We start from the raw sequence: 16,218 nt of genomic DNA, 5'->3' as shown, positions 1-16,218 counted from the left end.
GGGCGGCCGGGGCCCTGAGAAGGTGGCTTCCTTGGGTTCCCGGGGTCTCTGCCCGCTGCTCCGTGTAGCACTGTCTCTGCAGGGCCACCGCTCGGTTCAGGGCAGCCAGAACCACTCCATGGCTCCGAACTCTAAAGGCAGCTGGTGGGGGTCACTGGAGGCTAAGGTGCTCGGCCGCTGGCAGGGGGGCCAGGGTCGGGCCCTCCGTCCATCCTAGTGCACCCCATCTGGTTTGCTCAGACCCCATTCACACCCAGCGGAGGCCCCGTCACCGAGCTGGAGGTCGCGGAGGTGAGGGAGGGAGGCGTCTTCTCCCCTGCGGCCACCCGGCTGCTGGCCTGTGGCCCAAATCGGAGGCAAAGGATCAGGTCTGGAGTGAGGGCTCCTCTGGGTGCCCGCTGGGCCCGGGCAGTCAGCGGAGACTGGGCATCGCCTGGAGGCGGTGAGGCACGGCCCTTCCCTCCTGAAGACTCCCCAGCCCTCGTGCTGGGCTGGCCTTGCCCCCCTCAATCCCAGCCTCTGCCAGGCCAGCCTCACAGGCTCTGCCTTCTCGTCCCTGGAGCTTGGCCCTGAGCCGGACGCCCCGCTCCACCTGCGGCAGAGGGGCTGCGGGGGCCTCCCTGAGGAGACGGCCCCCAGATCGCAGTGAGGACGGGTCACCCTTCCAGGTCTGGGGGCGGTGCTGCCCTACCGTCTCTTTCCAGAAAATCCTGAAGCCCCGTCCTCGGCCTCAGGAGTCACAGACGTCTGAAGAAGTCGGCTGCGGTGAGCTAACCGAGGGCTTGTAGGAACCGTCCCTCCTCTGACCCCACCCCAGGGCCAGACGGTGGCCGCGCCCCGAGCCCGGCTCTGCTGGCAGTGGGGAGCCGGGGGTCTAGCCTCGCCCCAGCAGCTGCCCTGAGGGCCCACGCGCCCACCGCCCAGCCGGACCTGGCCTGGCCTTCTGGTTCCTCCAGCCCCTGAGGGAAGAGTCGTGTCCCCAGCCTCACCCCCCGCGCTGACCCTGGGGGCGGCTCCTGCTCCCCAACCCAGCAGGAACCACCAGAGACCGCCCCCAGCGTGCTTTCAGCTCATTCCTTTAATAAGGAGATGCCGCTTATTACAAAAGAACATGTTGACAAGAGATGAGACAAGAACAGAGTCCACGGGGCGGGGGGGGGGTGGGTGCTGGACATGGGTCCTTCCTGGGACGGCGAAGGCAGGGGTCCTGGTGGGGCTGCGCGTGCCAGGGGGCCTGGGGCCTGCCCGCCATGCTCTTGCAGTCTTCAGACCCCAGGATCTCAGAAGCAGCGGATCCCGCCCTCGGAGAGGAAGCGCCAGGGCAGGACGGCTGGCTTCTTGGAAGGGGTCCTGGGGTCCCGATGGCTGAGGGGGGCCCTACGCACCCCCGGCTCCCGCCACCCCCCCAGCACAAGGGGCCTGGCTCGTAGCGCACAGGGCCCACCTGCCCACCTGCGGCCTCGTCGGCACTCCTGTCAGACCCCCTGCATTTCCCCCTCCTCCCATCAGGGCTGGCCGGAGGGGTCGCTCCCGTGCGTGGCGTTCCTCTGCACCGGGGCCTGCGGCTACTGTCCCTCCTGGTTCAGCGAGATGGCTCGGGACCTGGGGCCCCCCGGCCCCCTTCCACCTCCCGCCCTCCCATGGGACACCTGGCCGGGGCTGGGCCGGGGCGCTGGCGAGGGTCCCTCGTAGCCGGAGCCGCCCAGCCGCAGGAGAGAGTATGCGGGGGAGCTTGGCCTACTGTGCTCTCCAGCCCCCGGGGTCCCTCCCCACTGCCACCCTTGGCCCCCCAAGCCCCCAGTGTCACGTGAGCAGGGCTGGTTGTCCACCCGGGCGGCATCGGGGACCTGACCACAGACCCGGCCACCAACAGCTCCTGAGAACCCTCGTCGCCTGCACGGGGTACCCCCATGGCCCATCCACCCCCCCACGTGGAGTCGGACCGCAACACCAGGTGAGGGAGCCGGGTCAGCGGGGGCATCTGCTGGGGCCCCACTGGGAGACCTGGACACCATCCGTCCTCGCAACGTGGGGCTGGGAGCAGAGGTGACGATGGGTGAGCCCTTCACGAGTGTCCTGAGGGGAGCCCTGGGAGGATGGCCCCGCAGGGGCCCCTGTATGGCTTTTCAGTGAATTCAGAGAGGGGGAGGAGGGGGCACACCACACACACACACAGGACACAGGGCTGGACGCAGGGCGCCGAGGGTCAGCTCTGCCCACGGTCCCCTGGTCAGACCAGGGCCAGAGGCCAACTCCCCCCCCCGGCGCGTGGCAGGGCAGGGGGGCCGGGAGGGCGAGGGGAAGGACTTTACACACAGAGTCGAAGGAGCAGCTCAAGTTGTGTAAAACGGGGCTGGGGGCACTCAGCATTGCCATGCGGTTATTTACACAGAGTTGAGACATGCATCTTGGTGGGACGAGACTGGGGTCGTGTTCACAGGTGACCACCCTCTCCGTGAGGCTCAAATGGCTTCAGAAGGTTCTTGTTGTCGCTTAAAAAATATATTCTTGTGTCTTCAAGTCACAGTGTCCCCCTTCCCAGTATTGCAGCTCAAAGAATGGGTAGAATCCTGGTGACCTGTCCCTGCCCCGAGGCTCGGGGTGAGAGCGAGGCAGAAGTGGTCGCAGGACTGGCCTGCCAGACAGAGCATGGACGGCGGGGCAGCCTGAGTTTCGGGTGAGTCCCAAACAGCGCCTAGGAGGGACTGACTTACACTTTGAAATTATTGGTTGTTTATCTGAAATTCAAATTTAACTTGGTGCCCTGCATTTTTATTTGCCAAATCTGGCAACCGTGTTGGGGGGCTGAGGGTCACCACGATCAGGCCTGGGGACCCTCCCCTGTCTGCCACCACCCAGGGCAGAACCAGGGCTCTGAGGCAGGAAGGGGGATGGAGTGGAGGGAGACCCAGGGACAGCCTCTCTGTGGGGCTGAGGGAAACAGAAGCCAGACACGTGAGGGGCGGGACGCCCTCCCTCCCCAACCCCAGGGGCGGCCCCCCCAGTTCGCTCACCCACCACCTCCCACTGCAGGGCTAGCGGGGGAGCTGCAGCGACCCCACCCCCACCCCCACCCCTCACTGAAGCCCTGGGCCAGCAAGACCATCTCAAACCGATTCTAGAAGCACAAGCTACATATGGTTCCTGGGAAGTAAAAAGACCAGGCCTGAGGCTGCGTGAATCCCTGCTGTCCCTTCCCCCAGCCGAGCGACCCGGAACGTCACTTCCCATCCGGCCCGGCACCGGTCGCTCATCATCGGGGGCTTCCCCCAGCTTCCCCCAGCCCTCAGCTTGCGCGGCCAACGTCCGGAAACGTGCCCAGAGCCCTGGCGGAGTTGGTTCCGCTCCGGAATGATTATTCAAGGAGAAAGGAGGAAACAGAGCTTTCTGGCCTCACCTCCATTTTCTGGGTGGCACTGGGCTTCGTTTTTCATGGTTTCAGTCCCTTTGTAAAAATCGCCTCTTCTACTTTCCTCTCTGCAATAGACTTTGGGAGTGAAAACGCACAGCCTGGAGGCCTCCAGAACCCCTCGTAGCCAACCTTAATTAATTCTGTCCCACTCAGGGCAGGATCCCGACACCCCAGAAACGAGCCTGGTGGCAGTGAAGGTGCTCTGTGGACTGGGTAAGGACCCTCAGGTGCAGGACACTTAGGACCAGTGTTGTTTCCCCACCTAGTTTGTGGGCCCGGTAGATGCCTTCTGCTCAGACGGCTCCTCTGAGGCAGGGGCCCAGCCAGGACCGGCCAGAACCCAGGAGAGCACTGCTCCCCTCCCGCGTCCCCTCGGCTCCGCACTGGTGCCCACACTCAACCTCCCTGCCCCTGAGGCTACCCACTCGAGGTGGGCCCAGAGCCGTAATCCAGCCGCGTCTCCGGGCCCAGGACCCCCAGAGCAGCAGACGTGCTGCGGAGCCTCTCCCCTTCCCGCCGGGAGAGAGGCGAGTCCTGGGCTCAGGAGGGTGGACGAGAATCCCAGATGGTGGAAGGTGGTCGGGAAGGGGCGGGAGAGTGAAGGTGGAGGGTGAGAAGTCAGCTCTGTGGGCCCCGGGGGAGCACCAGATCCCATAGCTCTGCAGGGGGGCATCCAGGCCGGGACAGCCCCCTGTGGTCCCCCGGGCCTGAAGCCTCACTCTTGTCCTACAGCCCGGGCCCTAGGACCAGCCCACAGTCTTCGTCAGGTCCCAGCTTCTCGGCATCAAGTGAAGAATGACTTCCTGAGGACCAAGGGCCACGAGCAAGCCTGAGCCCCACTGCCCAGCTGCTGCTCCCGGAGGAGACGGCTTCTCACCACCTGCCCGGCCGGGAAACGCAGCCGGGCAGGAACACATGCCTGCTCCTTTCTGACAGTGAAAGAGACGTCCCTCTGCCTCAGGTGCCCGCAGACGCCAGGGGGGCTCGATGGGGTGGGAGGTGCTGCCACGGGTGCTGGGAAAGAGGCGCAGCTCCGGGTCTGGGAAGCCTTGAGTGTTCTGGGCCGAGGAGAGGGCCGGGGCCTGCAGCTGCAGAGACGAGGGCGGCTGAGGGGGGCCGGATGCTCTCGCCCAGGCTGCAGGTTTGGAAGGAGACTCGGTGCACACTGGACTAACGTATATATGGCTTTTTATCGGTGCTGGGGACACGAGGTGAGTGGGGAACGAGCACAGTGACCGCGGGGCAGAACCCGGCCCACGTCCTCCGCCACCGCTCGGAATGGCCGGCCGCCCTGCTCCTCGGGATTCACAGCAAGTCCCTCAGGAGTGCTGGGCGGGGCCTCCCCGCAGGGCCCCTGGGAGAGCTCAGCTAGCTGTCCACTACCCTCCCCTCCTCACCTGGGCCTCAGGGGAGCTAAGAACATGTAAACCTTCCTTTTCAAGCCCTCTGGCCCTGAACGGATACCGTGTCTTCAGACAGCGCAGCTCCACTTTGATTAAGGGAGAAGCACAGGCGGGAGGGGAAGAGATGCCAGTGACTGCTGGCTTCCGTCCTAGAAAGGGAGCCGGCATCTGGGTCTCCCACCGCAAGGGCAAAGGCCCGGCAGTTTCATTTTGGCCTTTCTGGGAAGCGGGTCTTCTGTTCCTTTGCGGTTTGACATCACCCGTCAGCAAGGTGAGGTCGCGAGATGGACAGTCCCCGTTCGAGTCCAGCTAGTCTAGCCTATAGCTTAGGTCTGTGGTGTCCCGGGAAGCCCCTGACAGCAGGAGGAGGTCCACGCTGGCACCGGGCTTTGGTCCTGGCTCGGCACAGTCCAGTCTCCCCGTCTCGCCTCCCAAACAAACAGCCACTCCCACGCAGCGTGGGAGCTCCCCAGTCCGAGCAGGGTTCTAAGCCCTCTGCTCCCACACGGCACCCTGTCCGCGGCCCTGCACGAGCACAGAGGATGCGCACACACGCACGGATCCCTGGCCGCTGGCTGCCTTCCGTCAGGAGTCAGGAGGTGCTGCCATTGCGTTGGTCCGGAACGCTCAGAAAACAGAAAATGCCACCACTTTCTGCCGAGAGAGCCTCCCTCGGGGTAAGGGCTGGGCGGAGCTTTGGAGGAGGAGGGTGGCGGGCATGCAGTGAGGAAGCTCCCCGGGCGACGACGGGCCAGGCTTCTCTCACCTCCGAGGGGCCCTCCTCAGCCGCCGTCGGAGGGAGGGGGTCTTTAGAAAGAGGACGAGGGCACAGGAGCGAGGGCACGGCCGCACACGGGTGGGCAGGGACGCCTCGAGGGCTGCCCAGCTGAGGCAGCAGCGGCTCTGGCCGCGGCCCCTACTTGTTCTTGCCCAGCAGCGCGTCCACCTCCTCCTCGGGCTTGAGTGAGTGCCACTGGGCGATGGGCCGGCGGGGGTTGGCCAGCATGTCGGACCAGTGCCGCAGCTCCGTGCCCGTGGCGCTGCTGCCCACGAAGATCTTGCCGATGGCTTCGTTCTTGCCCAGCTTGTCGTAATCCAGCACGGTGACCACCACCTGGACTTTCTGCAGGGGGCAGAGGGAGGGGCAGTGGGCAGGAGAAGGGCCCGGCGGCCGGCCCTTCCCTCCCCAGCTCTAACTGGGCGGGCAGGCACACAGAGGTGGGGCCCGTGCCTCTGACGCATTCTTCGCTTCTACCAACGACTGAACATAGGCCCCCGGCAGTGTGCTGAGCGCCTGGGAGCAGAAGGGCAGACGCATCCTCGCAAGGTGACAAAGGTCACACCCGAGAGGCCAGCAGGAGGCACCTCGGGACCTCAGAGGGAGTGACGTCCGGCTGGTGAGTTAGGGCAGGCTTCACGGAGGAAGTGACCTGGACTGGGGGGTGGAGGGGCAGCAGGGGCAGGTGGGTGTCCACCGCCTCAGCGGCTGCAGCCTCTCCACATACGCGCCCTGCCACCACCTGGCGGCCAAAAGGAGGTGTCTGTGAGCAGCTCCCGCTCACCTCCCCAGAAAAGGGGCGGGCTGGGAAGTGCCGGGCGTGGCCGGCCGGCCGGCTGTAGCCGTCAGTGGGGGAGGCCACCCGCCCCACGTCCACCCCTGCCAGCCCAGCACCTGGATCTGCTCGAAGGGGATCTCGAAGCTGAAGGACTCGTTGAAGTACGGGTTCAGGGTCTTCTTCTTCACTGTCGTCTTCTTCTTCTTGAGCCTCTTGCCGTTCTGCATCAGGTGGATCTTCACGTAGGGGTCTGTGCGGAGGCAGCCGGCGAGGCCCTGAGCACGCGCCCGGCCCGCCAGCCCAGGGACGGCAGAGCCAGCTTCCGGGCCAGGGCGGCCAGAGGCTTCACCTCTGGGACCCGCCGTGGCTGTGGCCGCCTGGAGCTCGGGGCTCTGCTGGGACGGGCCGGCACGCGGCGAGGAGCCAGGGGGCCACTTGGTGGTGTCCGTCCTGGGCAGGGGGCACGTCAGCGACCCACCCCATCCCATCCTCCCAACCTTGTCAATGAGCAGCGAGGCCCAGAGAAGGGCACCCGTCTGCCCGAGGTCACACGGGGGCTCAGGGACAGAGCTGGGCTGGCGGGAACCTGAGCAGCTCAGGAGGCCGGGCAGTTGCACCCCCCCGGCCCCGCCCAGAGCCCCTTCCAAGGCAGGGCCGCCCCCATCTCCCCCCCCCGCCCCCCGGTAGAAGGGCCCGCGTCAGGCCGGGCCCTCCCACCGCCTGCCCTCCCTGTCCCTGCCTCACCTGGGGGTGACGTCCCTGGCCCCTTCCCTCCAGAGCCCACAGGGAGAGCAGCGGAAAGGCAGCTCTCAGCGGGGCTCCCCGCCCTGCCCTGCCCTGAGGACCCAAAGCCGCTCAGACAGCCTGTGTGTCCCGCGCATCCGAGGCCTGCTATCCAGGTCGAGGGCTCTGGGCCGCGACCGGCTGGCAGGTGCCCCCCGATGGCGGCCAGAAGCCACGCACACACCTGAAAGGCCACCCACGTCCATCTTCTTGAGGTTCTTGGCCTCCAGGATGCAGACGGTGAGCTTCCCAGCCGTGGGCACGTAGCGCAACGAGGTGCAGATGTCACCCAGCTTCTCCGGCTGTCGGGGGAAGGGGACGCGGTCAGCGCAGCAGCGCCTGTGTCCAGCACGGCTGACCCCCTCGGGGCCTCAGGCCAGGGGTGGCACAGCCCTGGCCGTGACAGGTGGACACTGCAGCGCCGAGGACAGGCTGCTGGCGGCGTGGGGTTTGCCGGGGCCCCTCCCCAGCCTGGCAGGCGGCGGAGGGGGACGAAGAGGGGATGCGGGGAGCCCCCCTTCCTGATCACAGCCATCCCACTTGCAGAGCGAGCTGCGGTCCTCCAAGCCCTCGGCATCCTTTTCCTTGTGTTAGCGTCACAGGGCAAGGACCTCGTGACTAGCAAGAGGGGGCTTCCGGGCCCGAGAGCTCGGCCGGCGCCATGGCACAGTCGAGGCTTCTCAGAGGCGGGCCTCGGGGCCCAGGCTGGCCGCCTCACCCACAGCCCGGTCAGGGTGCTGACCCTTCCTCCGGGCGCCCTGAGCCCCGAGGTGAGGAAGGGCACACCTCACATGCGCGGACTCGGCCAACACGCCCGGCTGGTGCTGGGAAGGGATGGGGGCTAAATGGGGGCTTTGGTACACAGTAGGTGCTCAATAAATATGTGGCGAATGAGTGAGTGCGTGCTGTGGCAGTTTCTAGGAAGACAGGCCCCCCCCTTGCTGAGAATCCTCTAGAACAATGTGGGCTCTCCCTGTGGGTGAATGTGGTCCCCAGGTGGGTCGCCGGCCCTAAGTGGGCCCAAAGCCGCGGAAGAAACACGAGTGACGCGTCCTGTCCCCCTGAGGTGCCCCCTTGTCTGCAGAAATAGAGCCGGGGGCGTGGGGCGGACCCACCAAGCTCTCCCGCCCTCACCTCCTCCTTCTCTCCGCCCTGCAGGTCCCTCCACTCCTCGATGGGCTGCCCCAGGTCCACGGTGTTCATGGGCACCTTCACCTCCCCGATGATGTCGTGTTTGGAGAAGCGGTCAAAGTCGTAGATGGCCATCACCAGGGTCTTGCCCCCCAGCTCCTGGTAGGGCACCTGCAGGGCACAGGCAGGATGGAGGGGTCAGGGCAGCTCGGGGCCTCTGGGGGCCCTGCAGGACACCTGCCAAGTCTGCAGACACCCGGGCTCGGGTCCAGGCCGAGCTGGTTCTGGGCCTCAGCCACAGCCCAGGACCAGGGGAAGGTCCGCAGCGGGCCAGCCTGTCACCTTGAAGGTGAAAGTCTCGTTGAAGGCGGGGTTCAGCGTCTTCCGATGGACTTTGGTCTCATATTTCTTCTTCTTGTCTGGAAGGAGGAAGACCTTGACATAAGGGTCCGAGGTGCCGCCCATGTCCAGGGCGGGCAGCTCCGCGGCCTGCAGGACGCCCACGGTGAGCTGTGGAGTGAGTGGGCGCCGGGTCAGCCCCGAGGGGGCGGGCAGGTGGGTGCCGGACAGGAAGTCGGCCTCCATCTCCCTCCCCGGGGAATCGGAGTAACACGGGGGAGACGGTCGCCGCGAGGTGACTGGTCTGCTCGAGGAGGGCGGCACGTGGACGGCGGGCAGGCTGAGCACAGCCCTTCTTCCCTACAGCCGGGGTGCCCGCCCTGTGGAGCCCTGGGGGCCGCCCCTGCCCCGCACACCTGGTTGGCCTGGAAGTCGTAGTCCAGGGAGAACTGCAGCTTCCCCAGGTTCTCCGGCTCCTCGGCCTCGCCCTCCCCCTCGCCCTCCGTCAGGCCCGTCTCGGCGTCGTCATCGTCCTGGGGGGCTGAGGAGGGGAGGGAGGGTCAAGGGAGGGAAGGCGGGGTGCCTGCCCCCGTGCAGACCCCAACCCAGAGCTGGAGGGGCTCGGTCGGGCCCCGCTTCCCCTCAGCCCCCAGCCCGGCCCTGTCCCTGCGGGGCCAGCACGGCCCAGATGCCACGCGGCTTCTTGAGTGGCGGAGCCTCCCTGTGACCCCCGCCCCGCCCCCAGCTCAGGCCACCACGTGGGCAGCACGTACCAGGCGTGCAGGCCGGGCGTCCAGGCCAGGCGAGTCCACAGGTGGGAGGAGAAGGGAGAGAGTGGTAAGAAAATCCTGCAGCTCAGACCAGCCGCATGGCAGGGCCAGGGCCCCCACAGGCTCACACGCACACGCACGTCCACGTGCGTGCTCACACATGCTCTCACACACGTGCGCACGTGCACGCGCAGACTCAAAGGCCACGGCCCCTGGCTGACCTCCTGAGATCAGCCCTCCCTCCTCCCTCCACACTGATTCCTTGAGCAAGAAATTCCTCTCAGAACAAACATGGGGAAAGTGAGGCGCCCGGGGCCTCTGCAAACTTAAAAGGAGACACAGGTACATCAGGGCGTCTTCCAGGCTGCTCCCTGAAAGATGGGGAGAAGAGCCACGTCCTTGTGGACGAGAGACGGCCCCACAGGGCCCCACAATGAGGACATGGTCCAGCAGCCCTGCCGGTGGGAAACCGGGTCACACGATGGTGGCTTCCTGGTGGGTGGGGGTCTCTCTTCCCAGCATTTTGTCCCAACGGCCTCCTTTCGGGTCAGTCAAGGACAGTCCCTGCTGACCTGAGCGAGCTCTTCCCACCTGAAGAGCATCGAGGGGCCTCTGGTCACCCGGCCCCGCCTACCTGGCCACCCTTCATGTCCTTCATGTTCATGGCGTTCTTGGCGCCCTTGCCCTTCTCCTTCTTGTTCTTCTTCTTCTTCCAGCAGCACTTCTTGCAGATGCAGAAGCAGCAGGTGAGGAGCAGAAGGCCCAGGAGCACCGCGATGGCGCCCAGCGCCCAGGGGGGCACTGCCCACAGGGAGATGGGGTCAGCGGCGCTCGGGCAGCCCCGACCCCTCAGGGATAGAAAGCTGGGTCGGGGCCCGGCCCTGCTGCTGCACCCCGCGTTGTAAACCCACGTTAAGTTGCATGCTTCGGTGCCCTCCCCTTTCTGCCACCCCAGCGGGGACAGCCTGTGACAGGGACAGCAGCCAGGCGCACACCACGGGGCCCCCATCTGGGCTCTGCTGAGATCTGACAACTTTGACCCTTGGAACTGCGGCTCACACGAAGGATGGGAGGGTCCTCATCAGACCCCGGTGGGGTAGGAAGGCCCGGCCCTCAGGCGCAGTCCTGAGAGGGCTGAGCCTGCGCCAGGAGGCCGGGCTCAGAGGGCCCGCGGGTTTGGGGAAGTGCGGGGAGGGGCCGGCCGCGGGCCGGCCGGGGCTGCTCTCCGAGGTGCTGAAGCACCGCCTCCCACCAGTGGGGCTGCTCCCCGAATCCGGACCTCGGGTTTCTCCCCACAGCCTTTACCAGAAATCCAGGAAGGAGTAGGGGGTTTTATTTTCTATCTTGCAAAATAAAGTAGTTTTAAAGTATGACTGGGAAACTTGAATATCTTCTTTTGGTTCCATCTTTTGACAGATTTCTAAGTATAAGAACCGTTTATCCCCCCTGGAGGGTAGGGCACATAAACCCCCTTGTTCCCTTCATTAGTGCCAGACCACACTGCCCCCCATTCCTGAAGGGGATCCCCAAATAATCCAGCCTCGAGTCCAAACATTAGGAAAGATCGCGGCTGTCACACCCCCATGGTGTACCCCCCCACCCTCGCCCCCAAGCTGCATACAGATCGATACTCACGAGGGAGCTTGACCATCTCATTGAAGAATCGGTCCTTCAACGTGGCGAACAGGTCCCCCTTGCCCTCCCTGGCGCCTCCACTCTCAGTGGAGTTGTCCAGGGGCTCAGCAGGCATGGTGGTGGTGGTGGTGGTGGTGGGAGCCACCATGGGCTCCTGGTTCCTCTTGAAGATGTTCCTCATGGTGGCAGAGGGACGGCTATGGGTGAAGGGGATAGGATGAGCATCCCACGGGCCCGAGTGCAGACGGCTCTGCCCACGGGCCAGGAGAGGCTCTTCCAAAAGCTAAAGACTGTTTATGAATAAAGGCCATTACAACAAACCCACAGCAAACATCATTCTCAATGGTGAAAAAATTAAAGCATTTCTTTTAAGATCAGGAACAAGACAAGGATGTCCACTCTCGCCACTATTATTCAACATAGTTTTGGAAGTCCTAGCCACGGCAATCAGAGAAGGAAAAGAAATAAAAGGAATACAAATTGGAAAAGAAGCAGTAAAACTGTCCTTGTCTGCAGATGACATGATACTATACATAGAAAACCCTAACGATGCAACCAGAAAACTACTAGAGCTCGATGAATTTGGTAAAGTAGCAGGATACAAAACGAATACACAGAAATCTCTTGCATTCCTATATACTAACAATGAAAGATCAGAAAGAGATATCAAGGAGACAATCCTATTTACCACAGCATCAAAAAGAATAAAATACCTAGGAATAAACCTACCTAAGGAGGCAAAAGATCTGTACTCAGAAAACTGTAAGACACTGATGAAAGAAAACAAAGATGACACAAATAGATGGAGAGTTATACCATGTTCTTGGATGGGAAGAATCAATATTGTGAAAATGACCATACTACCCAAAGCAATCTACAGATTCAATGCAATCCCAGTCAAATTACCAATAGCACTGTTCACAGAAATAGAACAAAAAATTTCACAATTTGTATGGAAACACAAAAGACCCCGAATAGCCAAAGCAATCTTGAGAAAGAAAAACGGAGCTGGAGGAATCAGGCTCCCTGACTTCAGACTATACTACAAAGCTACAGTAATCAAGACAGTATGGTACTGGCACAAAAACAGAAATACAGATCAATGGAACAGAATAGAGAACCCAGAAATAAACCCACACACCTGTGGTAAATAAATCTATGACAAAGGAGGCAAGAATATACAAGGAGAAAAGACAGTCTCTTCAATAAGTGGTGCTGGGAAAACTGGACAGCTACACGTAGAAGAATGAAATTAGAACATTCTCTAACACCATACACAAAAATAAACTCAAAATGGATTAAAGACCTAAATGTAAGACTGGGTACTATAAAACTCTCGGCAGAAAACATAGGCAGAACACTCTTTGACATAAATCGCAGCAATATTTTTTTTGATCCACCTCCTAGAGGAATGAAAATAAAAATAAATGGGACCTAATTAAACTTTAAAGCTTTTGCACAGCAAAGGAAACCATAAACAAAACAAAAAGACAACCCAGAGAATGGGAGAAAATATTTGCAAATGAAGCAACCAACAAGGGATTAATCTCCAAAATATACAAACAGCTCATGCAGCTCAATATCAAAAAAACAAATAACCCAATCAAAAAATGGGGTTAAGATCTAAATAGACATTTCTCCAAAGGCATACAGATGGCCAACAAACACATGAAAAGATGCTCAACATCACTAATTATTAGAGAAATGCAAATCAAAACTACAATGAGCTATCACCTCACACAGGTCAGAATGGCCATCATCAAAAAATCTACAAACCATAATGCTGGAGAGGGTGTTGAGAGAAGGGAACCCTCCTACACTGCTGGTGGGAATGTCAATTGATACAGCCACTATGGAGAACAGTGTGGAGGTTCCTTAAAAAACTAAAAATAGAACTACCATATGACCCAGCAATCCCACTCCTGGGCATATACCTGGAGAAAATCATAATTTGAAATGATACCTGCACCCCAATGTTCACTGCAGCATTCTTTACAATAGCCAAGACATGGAAGCAACCTAAATGTCCATCAACAGATGAATGGATAAAGAAGATGTGGTACATATATACAATGGAATATTACTCAGCCATAAAAAACCAAAATAATGCCATTCACAGCAACGTGGATGGATCTAGAGATTGTCATACTGAGTGAAGCCAGACAGAGAAAGACAAGTATCATATGATATCACTTATATGTGGACTCTTAAGAAATGGTACAAATGAACATATTTACAGAACAGAAATAGAGTCACAAATGTAGAAAACGAACTTATGGCTAATAGGGTGGGAGGGGGGGTGGGATGAATTGGGAGATTGTGATTGATATATATATGCTACTATATATAAAATAGATAACTAATAATAACCTACTGTATAGCACAGGGAACTCTGCTCAATACTCTGTAACGACCTATACGGGAGAAGAATCTAAAAAGAGTGGATTATGTATATTTATAACAGATTCACTCTGCTGTACAGCAGAAACTAACACAACATTGTAAATCAACTCTACTCCAATAAAAATTAATTTTAGAAAAAAGACTGTATTAGCTGGGACTTCCCTGGTGGCGCAGTGGTTAAGAATCTGCCTGCCAATGCAGGGGACACAGGTTCGAGCCCTGGTCCAGGAAGATCCCACATGCCGTGGAGCAACTAAGCCCGCGAGCCACAACTACTGAAGTCCGTGCGCCTAGAGCCCGTGCTCCGCAACAAAGAGAAGCCACTGAAATGAGAAGCCCGCGTACGGCAATGAAGAGTAGCCCCCGCTCGCTGCAACTAGACAAAGCCCGCACGCAGCAACGAAGACCCAACGCAGCTAAAAATAAATAAAATTAAATATATAGATATATATATATAGATATATATATATGTATATATATATGAGTCCCTGTTTAAAAAAAATAAATAAGAATAAAAATTTAAAAAGACTGTATTAGTCGTAATCCCTTTAAGTCCCAGGGCACTTCCAGCAGTAGCAACACCGTGAAGCAGCAACCACAGGGCCACCAGCCGCTTCTCCCCAGACTCACGCACCAGCCCGTTTCACAGATGCAAAAACAGAGGCCCAGGGCCTAGGCAGCCCCCGCCACTTAACTCACAAGTCCTGGAATTGAGGTTCGAACCAGTCACCTGAGCCGAGAGCCTGCAAAGCACGCGGCTCTCCTGCGTCGGGCTGCACCCAAGCACTCCACCCAGGAAGGAGCGCGGTCGCAGTGAGGACTCTCGAGCCGCCTCCTCCCTGCGTGACAGCGCCCGGCACCCCCACCCTCCTCACCTCCGTGCCTCAGGCTCCCTCCGCACCCACCCAGGGTGGGTTTCAATCTCTCCTCCAGGAAGATGGCACCCAAGTCCACCCCCGGAGCCCCTTCCTCCCCGGGGTGTCGGGGTCCCTTGCCAGCCCTGCCCCCTCTACACAGCGGCACATCAACTTCCTACTCAAACCAGGGCTGCCCATTAATAACAAAAGCCATCCAGGTTTACGGGGGAGGGAGAGAGACTAAAGGAGACATTCCCCATGATCCTACCTTCCAGAGATAACACAGGTTAGCATCCTTGGAGAAGCTTCTAACAGTATTTTTTTCTGAGGGTGTTTTACATGTTGCGATCATACTATATAGAATTTGGTATTCTGCCCTTTTTTCACATAAAATTTTGTCACAAGCATTCTCCTTTACCGTTAAAAACTTCCTTTGTGGGCTTCCCTGGTGGCGCAGTGGTTGAGAGTCCGCCTGCCGATGCAGGGGACACGGGTTCGTGCCCCGGTCCGGGAAGATCCCACATGCCGCGGAGCGGCTGGGCCCGTGAGCCATGGCCGCTGAGCCTGCGCGTCCGGAGCCTGTGCTCCGCCACGGGAGAGGCCACAACGGTGAGAGGCCCGCGTACCGCAAAAAAAAAACTTCCTTTGTTATCAAGTAGCTAAATAATGCCCTGCTGCGCGGTAGTGCTGTATTTGATGCTTAGATGGTTTGCAAGCTCCTGCTGGTAAAAGTATTATCGTGATGGTCTTCATTTAAGGTAACGTTCTTACGAGTTTTTAAACTCTGCTCCCCCAACCCTCCCCTCCCCACCGAGCTATTTCTGCTTCTCAAAATGGGGGTACGAGCCTCCTCCACAGGCCCTGTGAGGTCAGACGCAGGCAGCACGAGCATCCCTCTGCCCGGCGCACAGTCGGTGCCAGGGGGTGTCTGGACAGCAGCGCACACCTGAGGTGCTCCAGGTCATGGGACAAACAGCACGTCTCCTAGAAGCATCAAACACACAGCAGGATGCAAACAGCAAAGGTAAAAGTGAGGCTTTTCGCACTGTGCTTCTCCCTGCACGCAGAGCTCTTCTGAGGGCAAGTTTTAGGGGCCCCGAAGCTCCAGCCCTGCTCTAAGAATCTGAGCCCTCGCCCGGGAGCCAGCACGGCCGGCACAAGCCGCCCCGACCACAGGGCGATGCGGGCGCATTCTCCCCGCTCACACTCGCCGAGCAGTTTAGTAAGCTCTTGTTACGGGCTGGGTAAACTAGCCTTGGTCCTAAAATCCATCTCGAAAGGGAAGGTGGAGCCCGCCGGGCCTCGGGGGCTCAGCCCCATCTCCCTCACCGCCACCTCACTGACCAGGATTCCGCCGCCCGACTCTAAGAAGGCTTGAGATGCAATTCACATCCATTCAATTCACTCATTTAACGTGTTCAGTTTGGTGGGTTTTAGTATACTTACAGGGTGGTGCAACCATCACCACAATCTAATTTTAGACCATTTTCACCAAAAAGCAGCCCTACTTCATTACCAGTCACTCCCCATTCCCACCCTCCTCCCAGCCCCAGGCAACCACTGACCTATCTGTACAGATTCCCCTATTCTGACTTTTCATACAAATGAAATCATATGATAGGTGGCCTTGGTGTTCAGCTTCTCCCACAGAGGGTAGTGTTCTCAAGGGTCATCCATGTCGTAGCAGGTGTCAGCACTTCATTCCTCTCTATGGTTGAGTAATATTCCACTACATAGATAACACATTTTATTTATCCACTCATCAATTTATGGACACGGGTTATTTCCACTTTTTGGCTATAAGAATAATGCTGCAATGAACGTCTCTGTGCACGTTTTTGGACATGTTTTCATTTCTCTTGGGTAAATACCTAGGAGTGGAATTTCTGGGTCTTATGGTAACTACATTTGACATTTTAAAGGACTACC

The 16,218-nt window shown here is 59.3% G+C and overlaps 1 protein-coding gene across 1 annotated transcript in view; it reads right to left on the bottom strand.

Annotated features, from left to right (window-relative positions):
• Positions 1-4,932: 4,932 nt before the first annotated feature.
• SYT2 (synaptotagmin 2) overlaps positions 4,933-16,218 on the bottom strand; it is an 85,025-nt gene continuing 73,739 nt past the window's right edge. Inside the window, exons 2-9 of the mRNA XM_082857516.1 lie at positions 11,030-11,226; positions 10,029-10,195; positions 9,041-9,157; positions 8,628-8,795; positions 8,289-8,456; positions 7,339-7,456; positions 6,488-6,621; positions 4,933-5,938 (exon numbers count right to left, since the gene is read on the bottom strand). Coding sequence (XP_082713642.1) covers positions 5,732-5,938; positions 6,488-6,621; positions 7,339-7,456; positions 8,289-8,456; positions 8,628-8,795; positions 9,041-9,157; positions 10,029-10,195; positions 11,030-11,210 — 1,260 coding nt within the window. The 5' untranslated portion in view covers positions 11,211-11,226 and the 3' untranslated portion in view covers positions 4,933-5,731. The remainder of the gene's footprint in view (positions 5,939-6,487; positions 6,622-7,338; positions 7,457-8,288; positions 8,457-8,627; positions 8,796-9,040; positions 9,158-10,028; positions 10,196-11,029; positions 11,227-16,218) is intronic.

Source organism: Leucopleurus acutus, assembly GCF_964270905.1.
Source record: "Leucopleurus acutus genome assembly, chromosome: 2".
NCBI classification, from domain to species: domain Eukaryota; kingdom Metazoa; phylum Chordata; class Mammalia; order Artiodactyla; family Delphinidae; genus Leucopleurus; species Leucopleurus acutus.
The sequence above is the reverse complement of the archived record's forward strand: the minus strand, read 5'-3'. Positions and strand labels throughout refer to the sequence as shown.